The 11,352-nt window shown below is 34.4% G+C and overlaps 1 protein-coding gene across 2 annotated transcripts in view; it reads right to left on the minus strand.

Annotated features, from left to right (window-relative positions):
• The window catches only part of LOC126878565 (uncharacterized), a 93,360-nt gene extending 88,443 nt beyond the window's left edge, over positions 1–4,917 (minus strand). For both annotated transcript variants that reach the window (XR_007695701.1, XM_050641353.1), the window contains exon 1: positions 4,629–4,917. Coding sequence is in view for 1 of the 2 variants with exons in the window: in XM_050641353.1 (XP_050497310.1) it covers positions 4,629–4,733 (105 nt within the window). In the remaining variant the exon portion in view is untranslated. The remainder of the gene's footprint in view (positions 1–4,628) is intronic.
• Positions 4,918–11,352: the final 6,435 nt, after the last annotated feature.

Raw genomic sequence — 11,352 nt, forward strand, 5'->3', positions numbered from 1 at the left:
TTTTTAATTCAGACCATTGCCCGTAGGCGCGACAATGATGACTACAAAATTCTTAATTGTATGTCAAAAAATGCGCAATAACTGCCTCTTAAAACACACCAAATTTCATTTTCATAGCTCAATCGGTCTTGGAGCAATAAATAAATTAGCAGTTTGAAATAAAAATTTCAACACCGCGTATCTCGAAAAAGAAGCATTTGCGGGCATAAGTTTATCGAGAAAACTGAATAGTATGTATATTACTAACACCCTGTATGTACAGGGTGTCCCAAAAGTAGCGGAACGGTCGAATATTTCGCGAAATTAACATCGGATCGAAAAACTGAAGTTCAATAATTTTCAAAAATCTACCGAATGACAGTAAACACGACTCTCCACTCCACCCCCTGGAGGTGTGGTGGGGGTAACTTTAAAATCTTAAATGAAAACCCCTTTTTTTATTGCAGATATGGACTCCTTACATAAAAGTAATTAACTTTTATTCGAGACATTTTTTCGAAATATGGAAAGATGGTGCTATAATCGGAAAAAACGATTTATCCTGATACTATAGGTAAATTATAGAGACGTCTAATATCTCTACAAATACACTTTGAAATGAAAAACCAAAAAACACGTTTTTAATATTTTTCAAAAACCTATCGAGTGACACCAAACACGACCCCCCACTCCATACCCTGGAGGTGTGGAGGGAGTAACTCTAAGATCTTAAATAGGAACCCCCTTTTTATTGCAGTTTGGGATTACTCATGAAAGAATAAGTAACATTTATTTGAAACAGTTTTTAGAATTGTTGATAGAAGGCGCTAATAAATCGTATTTTTCGATTATTGCGCCATCTATCAACAATTCTAAAAAATGTTTCGAACAAATGTTACTTATTTTTTCATGAGGTATCAAAATCTGTAATAAAAAATGGGGGTTCCCACTTAATATTTTAAAGTTACCCCCATCCCACCTCCAGGGGGGATGGGCGTTACTTTTACGCAAGGAATCCAAATCTATAATAAAAACTGGGGACTGGGAGTTTCCATTTAAGATTTTAAAGTTACCCCCACCCCACCTCCAAGAAGTGGAGTGGGGGTTGTGTGTAATGTCATTCCATAGCTTTTTGAAAATTATTGATCAAGTATTTTTCAGTTTTTCGATCGGATATCGGATGTTCAGTTCGCTAAATATTCGACCGTTCCGCTACTTTTTAGACACCCTGTATATAAGGGTTATTCACACCTTCGTCTCTCCTACCGTTCGTAGACCGGTTTCTGTATTTCTTCTGTCATCAGTACGACTTTGTAGGAAAGACGAAGACTGAGAATATCCCTTTCGTATACCGGAGGCCGGTATGCAGCCAAATAGTCATTCACAGACTGTATAAGTCTTCGTCTTTCCTACAAAGTCGTACTGATGACGTAAAAATACAGAAACCGGTCTACGCATGGTAGAAGAGAACGAAGGTGTGAATATTCCTTTTTGGTATATTATTTACACATTATTTTCATACTTTTTTAAAGTAGAAAGTAGCAATTATTGCCTCTTGTTTGGGTATTTATCCAGCGTGCAAGTATCTAATGGTGTTGAATTATCGAAATTTGCGGTCTGTAGCTTTGATTGAATCTACTTTTAATTCTGTTAAATTCGGTATTTCGATGAGTATTTATTTTTCATCTTCATTAGGAACAAACTACAAAATTAACTAACAGTTAGGTACAAACATAATATTACAATGATTTAACTTACGAATTGTTGTAGGTATGTTATAAGTATAAATATAAAGCAAATAAACTTAAAATTATTCATGTCCTTTTCACGAGAACGACCAACGCGGCACTGAGTCAGGTATTTTTCTCACATGTAATAAGGGCCAAAAGTTACAATATCGAGCCATCAGCCATCCGTTTAATATTCTGTTATTTTTAGAATTTTAAAACATTGCAATTTTCGTTTTACCTGCTTGTATCTGATTTGTAATTAATTGAATTTTTATTTCTTTAATGTGGTACATTTCGAGAAATAATCTTTTCTTATAATTATTTTCTGAATCTAAGATCTTGATATCTGATTAATTAAATTTGTGTCCTGTTGTTATGGAATGGTGTGCTGCTGCACAACTAAACACAAAAAATGCTTGTGCAGCAGCACACCATAACAACAGGACACAACATAGTGTTCAAAGAAAAAAAATCTGTGTAATGTACCTCTCGCTATTTAAAGAGCCTCCACGTAGACACCAATTCCGTACTTACCCTTAAGGAAATTCTACCCCGAAACATCACAGAGCGTCCATGAAATAATATTGTCTCTTTTATGTTGCACTGTGCATACCGCTTATCTTGGTCATTTTTTGAAGTGAAAACTTCTTTAGGGACGTTGTGCGATTTTTGGATAGGGGAAAAAGCATTGAATTGGCGACCGTCATCACGACCGTCATCGCGACCGTCATCGCGACCGTCATCGCGACCGACATTGCGAACGTCATCGTTTATGCTATATATATTATGTGTATGTATATATAAATTGTGCAGAGGTATTTAAATTTAAATTAAATGTAAAACCTATTTTAGGATGGAGAAAAGGATTGATTTCGCGACCATCATTGCGACCGTCATCGCTTCGGCGAAATAAATTTTGTACATATATAGGTATGTATATATAAATTGTATAGAAGTATTTAAATTTAAAATAAATGTAAAACCTATTTTAGGATGGGGAAAAATGATTTATTTCGCGACCGTCATCTCTTTGGCGAAATAGATTTTGTGCGTACCTATATTATGTGTATGTATACATAAATTGTATAAAAGTATTTAAATTTAAAATAAATGTAAAACTTACCTTTGGATGGGGAAAAGGATTTATTTCGCGACCGTCATCGCTTCTACGAAATAAATTTTGTACGTATATTATTATAATGTACGTATGAAGTGAAAACTTCTTTAGGGACGTTGTGCACTTTTTAGATGGGGAAAAAGTATTGAATTAACGACCGTCATCGCGACCGTCCTTGCTTCGACGAAATAATGTTTTGAAGTGAAAACTTCTTTAGGGACGTTTTGTCCTTTTTAGATGAGGAAAAACTATTGAATTCGCGACCGTCATCGCAACCATCATTGCTTCGACGAAATACATTTTTGAAGTGAACACTTCTTTAAGGACGTTGTGCACTTTTTAGATGGGGAAAAAGTATTAAGTTAGCGACCGTCATCACTTCGGCGAAATAAATTTTTGAAGTGAAAAGTTCTTTAGGGACGTTGTGCGCTTTTTAGATGGGGAAAAAGTATTAAATTAGCGACCGTTATTGGTTCGACGAAATAAATTTTTGAAGTGAAAACTTTTTTAGGGACGTTGTGCCCTTTTTAAATGGAGAAAAAGTATTGAATTATCGACCGTGATCACGACCGTCATTGCTTCGACGAAATAAATTTTTGAAGCGAAAACTTTTTTAGGAACATTATACATTTTTTAGATGGAAAAAAAGGTTGAATTAGCGACCGTCATAGCTTCGGCGAAATATATTTTTGAAATGAAAACTTTCTTAGGGATGTCGTGCACTTTTTGGATGGAGAAGAAGTATTGAATTAGCGACCGTTATTTCTTCGAAGAAATAAATTTTTGAAGTGAAAACTTCTTTAGGGACGTTGTGCACTTTTTAGATGGAGAAAAGTATTGAATTAGCGACCGTCATTGTTTGACGAAATAAATTTTTAAAGTGAAAACTTCTTTAGGGACGTTGTGCACTTTTTAGATAGGAAAAAAGTATTTAGTTTGCGACCGTCATCACTTTGCCGAACTAAATTCCGTACATATATTATGTGTATGTATATATAAATAGCATAGAACGTACGCAACGAGTATATAGCACTTCTTTTTGGATGGGGAAAATCATTGAGCTCGTAATTTATATATTATAAGAAGTTTTCACTTCTGTCGGCACTCCCATGAGTGCTTTAAATTTTTTTTATGTATTTTAATTTAGAAACTCTGTAAATTAAAGAACTTTTTATAGGTAAAAAATGATTTTTTACTCTTGAGGATTGTTAAAAAACGATAGGTCGTCTTCACGGAATTGTCATCGCAGCTACCCTCAAATACCCTTTAAGAGTTTAAGCCTTCAATTACCTGTTTTTTCCTTTTGAAAAGAAAATCATCCAAACAGCAAATTTTAAACATGGCAAAAAAAGAAATATAATAAACAGGTTGTTATGATACTATTGAAAATATTACTTTCATAGCTGCTTGAAAGTACTTTATGATGATGAAGAAATCATTAAGATTGTAGCAAAACATGAGAGGTAATTTCATCCCTAGTCCCTAGGTTAATAAAGGATCATGACAGCTTTGAGATAATCACTCGATCAGAACAGCCAAAACAAAGAATCCATTTGAACTAACTAGTGCATTACCTGGTATACATTGATAAAAATACATACATATATTAACTAATGGGAACGCCTAAAATGATAAAATACTTGGTAAAGTTCTAGATACATACCTACCTATATGTTATTCAGTCACTTGTACGTAACTATAATTTTTTTACGTATTGTAATTATAAAAACAATGAAACCAAACAAATACTCATTATTTTCATTTTAAATGTGAAGGGTGTACCACAAAAATGCTTTACTTACCCCAACTGTTCGCATATTCCTCGGCACATTATGATAAAAATGCCCCGTTAAGTTAGGCCTCGGTTTAGATTTGGTGATAATAGGCATACAATTAAAAGTCTCCATATCACGTCCAACTCGCGAAACCACGTTCACATTATTTCATTGTAACCAACCTGTCATAAACTTCATCAGGAAGAGCGAAATTAGCGAACTAGATACGAAGAAGGTTCTCACAAGACTGGAGATTTGAGAATGTACATGTACATGTACTGCTCACCGATGTCCGCGATATTCTTCAGTCTTTAGTTTTCACCTAACGACTAGCAAGAATACTAAGAAAATGAGGCACGAAGGAAGACTACCTGATACTCGCGAACGCTACTTTACTCGAGCTCCATACGCTTAACTATTTTTAATTAATTTTTTTTTAAATAATTACTTTACTTTCAAGACAAGCATTCAATGTACCCAGAAATTAGGATATTTATTTATTTTCTTTTCTAAGGAAAATATTTTAGTGCTAGTTCTAACTAACTACTTATCAATACAAACTTTTATCTGTTAACATAGCATACACATACTTCTTGACTAAGGGAGTAAACCCTAACAGAAAATCCTGGTCCTCCTGGTAGGGGGTTAGGGCGTAGGGCCTGCTCCTCTACACCTGTAAAAAACTAACTGCAAAAAATTCTAAAATCCAGCCTCGGAATACGGACGGAAAAAACGAAGACGACGTAGCAAACGAACAGGAACTCTGAATTTAAACACATGGAATATCCAAGGGTGGAGAACTAAGTCAGACGAAGTCATGGCAGAAGTAAAGAAAATAAAATCAGATATCACAGTTCTCACCGAAACAAAGAAAAAAGGCCAAGGAAGTGAAGATATAGGAGGTTTTATCCGTATTTATAGTGGAGTAGAAAAAGGCAAGAGAGCACAAGCAGGGGTATCAATATTGATAAAAAAAGACTTAAAAGGAAACTTGAAAAGCTGGGAACAGATCAATGAGAGAATTATTAGAGTATCTATTACGTGGAAAGGGCACGACCTCGAAATCATTGGAATATATGCTCCGTCAGAAAATGCATCAAAAACAGCTAAACAAATATTCTACGAGACCTTATCAGAACTTATAGAAAATATAAATAGCCGCAAAGAAATTGTGCTGTTGGGAGATTTTAATGCTTGGACAGGAAAAAAAAAATAAATACAAAGTTGTGGGAAAATACGGTGATGCTAAAACAAATGAAAATGGGGAACATTTAATCGAATTCTGCGAACAGCACTCTCTGAAAATTCTAAACGGATTCTACCAACATAAAAACATACATAAGTATACCTGGGTCCAACCAACGAGAAATACCAAGTCAATTATAGATTATGTTATGACCAAACAAGAAACACACATACAAGTTGAAGACGTAAGAGTATTAAGAGGACCGGAGTGTGGAACTGACCACTATATTATGGTAAAATCAAAATGTTTTCTACAGTATCGACCGCGACTACTACATCAAAATGACAACCAACCAGCTCAATCAAAATCACTCGAGACGGATCTACCTAAATACAATATTGATGCACTGCAAAACGACTCAACATCATTTTTATATAAGCTTCGGCTTAGCCAAAAATTGTTGAACCTGATCTACTCCTCAGTCCAGAATACCTATAACGAGATATTAAATAAAATCAATGAAGCAGCTTATGAAGCGCTCGGCACAGTCCAAAGGAACAAAAAGAATACTGCATTGTGGTGGACAGATGACATTGCTAATGCAGTACATAACAAGAAACAAGCGTATCAAAAATGGCTGCAAATAAATGACCCAGATGATAAACGAACGTATGCAAGATCAAACAGAGAAGTAAAAAATCTAGTAACGAAAGCAAAAAATATTTCCTGGGAAAGTAAATGCGAATAGCTCAACAAATATGTAGGGTCAACAAGATCAAGAGAAGCATGGAAAACGATAAAAAATCTGAGAACAAACAGAAAAGAAACTAGTAGAATAGATTTAATAGAAGAAATATCTTGGATCGAACATTACTCGCAACTTTTGACTGAAACAAGACCGCAATTCACGAACATCAGTACAACAACATATGAAGTAGAATACGATGACGACGATGAAATAACAATACAGGAAGTCGAGAATGCAATACGAACTCTAAAAAATCGAAAGTCATGCGGACCACAAGGAATACCGAACGAATTACTAAAACACAGCCCACAAGTATTACGAGAATTACTTGCGTATGTTTTCACCTTATTCTATAAAGGTCATGATTTACCACCTGAGTGGACAAAAGCACATATTATTAACAATATATATACAAAAAAGGACATAGAAAAAATTATTCAAACTACAGGGGGCTTAGTGTCACAAACTCACTTTCAAGACTCTATGGAAAAATAATAAAAAATAAAATTGAAAAAGAGATGACAGATGTAGAAAAACAAAATGGCTTTCGTGCAGGCAGATCCTGTATGGACAGCATATTTTCTCTAAAGCAGGTTATTGAGAAAAGATTAGCGCACAACCTTTCCAGCTATATAGTTTTTATTGATCTGACAAAGGCATACGACAGTGTATCACTTTCAATGCTCTGGATAGCAATGGAAAAACAAGGAATAAGCAAAAAAAAAAATATACAAGCAGTACAACAGCTTTACAAAAATATGACGGTAAACATTAAAACTGGAAACAAATTAACGAGAGAAATTCCTATTAGTAAGGGCCTAAAGCAAGGCTGCTGCATAGCACCTACCTACACTCTTTAAAATATATTTAAATGAGGCACTCTCATTGTGAAAAAGAAAGTGATGCAATATGGGCATCCCAATCGATGACGATAGATTGTACACAATACACTTCGCTGACGACCAAGCCATTCTAGCTGAAGACGAGAGTGATATAGACTATATGCTCAGAAAACTGGAAGAGGAGTACCCTCTTCCAGTAAGGGGGCCTTACAATTAATATACAAAAAACCGAGTACTTATGTAGTTGTAGGAGAAACACCAGAACACCTACAAATTGAAATGGGAACTATAATTCCAACAGAAGTCTTCAAATACTTAAGAGTCCAAATAACTTCAAAAGCAGGGAGTAACGACGAAATACATTCCAGGATTGGCCAAGCAAGATCAGCCACCAGACAGCTACATGGACTATTTTGGAGTAATAAAATAACAAAAGAAAATAAAAGAAGAATGTATAAAACAATAATAGAAAGTATTGGGTTGTACGGCGCTGAACTCTGGGAAATCAACCAAAGAAACAAGTCAAAAATTAAGGCGATGGAAATGAACTATTGGAGACGATGTTGCCGACTCACTAGACTTGATAGGGTGAGAAACGAAGATATTAGGAGACAAATGGAATTGATCTAGATATTATAGACAAAATCGAAGCCAAAAGACTTAACTGGTATGGACACCTTCAGAGAATGCCTGAAAATAGATGGCCGAAAAAAATAGAAAAATGGACTCCACCCACTAGAAGAAAACGAGGTAGACCAAGACGATCCTGGAGAGAAGATGTCGAAGATGCAATGACCGCCAGAGACCTAAAAACTGAAGATTGCTTCGACAGAAAACGCTGGAAATTAGGATGCGAGAAGCGGCGACAGCTGTAGAAGACTCACTTATTATATATATTATACATACAGAAAAACCGTTAAGATGGCTTATTCTAAAATATTTTAAATTAATTTGTCCAAAAACAGCAAAAGAAGATAAAATCGGTAATTGTTTGTAACTTTTCTAAAAATTAACCTACACTTTTGTGATTGCTCTTAAAGCAGAGACATACTGTTACAAACCATCAAAATTTCAGTTCCATCCCTCCAAATCCTTGTGCAAATATATTAGTCTTTATGTATGTCGTTATGTTTGTTTTTAGATTTACTCTTTCTTTATATTCCTTTTAGTCTATTAAGAAATAAAACGAAATTTTGTATTTCATAAATTTATAATAAACTAAAAATAAACCTTTTGGTATATCGTTTGAACATATTACATTATCTTCACCAAAAATTATATTTACATCATCAGATTACATATACGAGTACAATATGGTCAAATTTATTCATGTAGAATATAAACATAAAAAAATAAATTTTACTAAAATATTAAAATTAACATTCCCGAAAATTGACATAGGTAGTTTATAACAATAGTAAGCTTATTATGATAAAATTAAAATAGAGTATGCTAATGTGGAGTCTCACCATTCCTCTAAAACTCTAAACTCTAAACGTGTTTTATGATTTCCCTAGAACGAAGTGAGTCCACCAGCCCGCAAAACTATTGAACTGAATGCAGAAAATCTGCTACAATAAAAGGGTGCTACTATAGTATGCGCTCTACCGTCGCGTTTCTTCTATAGCTTGCGGTCTACCGAGGGATGCGTTGTATAAGCTGTATAATATTACAAGACCGACAAAAACTTTTACAAAGTGAATAAAACGCATAAATCATAAGAATTATTACTTATTTTAATTTTACAAATTAATACTTAGTAATAATTTAATTTGTCATATTAATTTGCTATTTTAGTTGGGATTAGGCCAATTTTGTGGTTTATTTCCAACTAAAATAGTAAATTGATATGACAAAGTATTAATTTCTAAAATTAAAATAATAGGTAATTTATGTGTTTTATTCACTTTGTAAAGATTGTTTTTGTCGGTATGTATACATGTGCGACTAATCACCATAATCTTTTCTCAGAAGGGTTTGGACACAATAATGAAAGGCACCTTTGTAGGCGAAACGTTTATTGCTAAGTAGCTACTAATAAACATTTAAATTACTACTATTTAGAAATATCGATACAATAAACTTTATGTAAATTTAGTTTCTTTACTATTATGCAAATAACACCGTAATCTTTTCCCAGGGTATGCGCAAATATCAACCCCCCTTTTTAAATAAAATGGCCTGATAGATTTACAAAAATTAGTTAAGTCTTGACTATCAACAACACAATATCTGGAACGAGAATGTCGCAGAAAGACAATCTCGAGGTAGACCGCATACTATAGTAGCACCAATTAAAATTGTCTAAATTTTGGTCCTAGTATTCACCACGCATACTTTACTTTCATAATTGTATTTAATATTACTAGGCCTGGATCCCGCGTACCAAAAAAAATTTGATTAATAGCAAGCTGAAAATGTTGATAGCTTAACGGAGTCTAGTCGGACAAACTTTGATGTACGGGAACACTGGAACAAAGGAAATTTTAATTGTTGAACAGGTTAAAAATTTGGAACATCAGACTACGAAAACGTCTCATGCATTTTGTCGGACAGAACTTCCAATTGATTTGTTCATCATCATCAGTAGCTCGACAACCCTTTTTGGGTCCTGGCTTGTTCTAGGATTTTCCGCCATTCTGTTCTGTTCCTTGCTTTGTTCTTCCAGTGGGTAATCTCAAGTGTTTTCAGATCTTGTTCCACTTGTTCCATGTATCTAAGTTTGGGTCTTCCCTTTGACCTTCTCCCCACTGGTGTTTGCTTCATTATATGTTTTGGTGTTTCGGTCTCCAACATCCATTTAACATGGCCCATCCAGCGCAGATGACCGATCTTTATGGATGTTATGACGTCGGGTTCGTTGTATGCTGCGTATAGTTCAAAATTATATCTTCTGCACCATACGTCATTTTCTTTCACCCCTTATATATATATATATATATATATATATATATGTGTGTCTAAGGATTTTTCGTTCAAACGTACCTAATAAGTTCTCATCGCTTTTCGACAGTGTCCATGTCTCTGATCCATATATAAGGACCGGTTTTATCAGGGTTTTGTATATTTTGCATTTCTTTTTTCTCGTGATGTTGTTAGATCTTAGATGTTTAATGAGTCCATTATATTTTTATTAGCAATATGTATTCTTCTCTTAACTTCTTCGCTGACATTGTTATCTGCGGTAACTAGTGAACCTAGATATGTAAAAATTTTTACGCTTTCGATGTTATAGTCTCCTATTGTCAGATTCTGTAGGTTTTTTTGGCCTGTTGATTTGCTGGCCTTCATGTATTTGGTTTTTATTTCATTAATATTTAGGCCACTGTTTATGCCGCTCTTTCTATAGCATTAAATGCTTCTATCATTTCTCTTTTGCTTCTAGCTATGATATCAACATCATCTGCAAATGCCAATATTTGTACACTTTTTGTTATTATTAGATATGATATTAGATATGATAATAGAATACAGGATAGGACATCTCCCTGTCGTAGGCCCGTTCTAACATGAATTGTATCTGTTAGTGCGTTTTGAATTAGAACCCCGCTTTGTACTTTAAGTGTTTCTTTTACTATATCAACGAGATGAGTTGGAATATTAAACTCTTTCAAGGCGTTGATCAGAAATTCTCGATGGATACTATAATAGGCACTCTCAAAGTCAATGAAGAGATGATGTGTTTCTATATTAAATTCACTAGTCTTTTCCAAGATTTGTCTCAAAACGAAGATCTGATCTATTGTGAACTTCTGCCTGCAGAAACCACATTGATATCCCCCAACTATTTGTTCCGCATATGGTCTCAATCGCTCATACACAATATTTGACAGTATTTTATATGCCACAGTCAGTAGCGTTATTGCCCGGTAGTTTTTACATTGAAGCTGATCTCCCTTTTTATGTAGTGGAATGATTACTCCGGTATTCCAGTCTTGTGGTAGTTGTTTATTATTCCATATGTTCACTATAAGT

The sequence above is a fragment of the Diabrotica virgifera genome, chromosome 10 (genome assembly GCF_917563875.1).
Source record: "Diabrotica virgifera virgifera chromosome 10, PGI_DIABVI_V3a".
Taxonomy (NCBI): Eukaryota; Metazoa; Arthropoda; class Insecta; order Coleoptera; family Chrysomelidae; genus Diabrotica; species Diabrotica virgifera.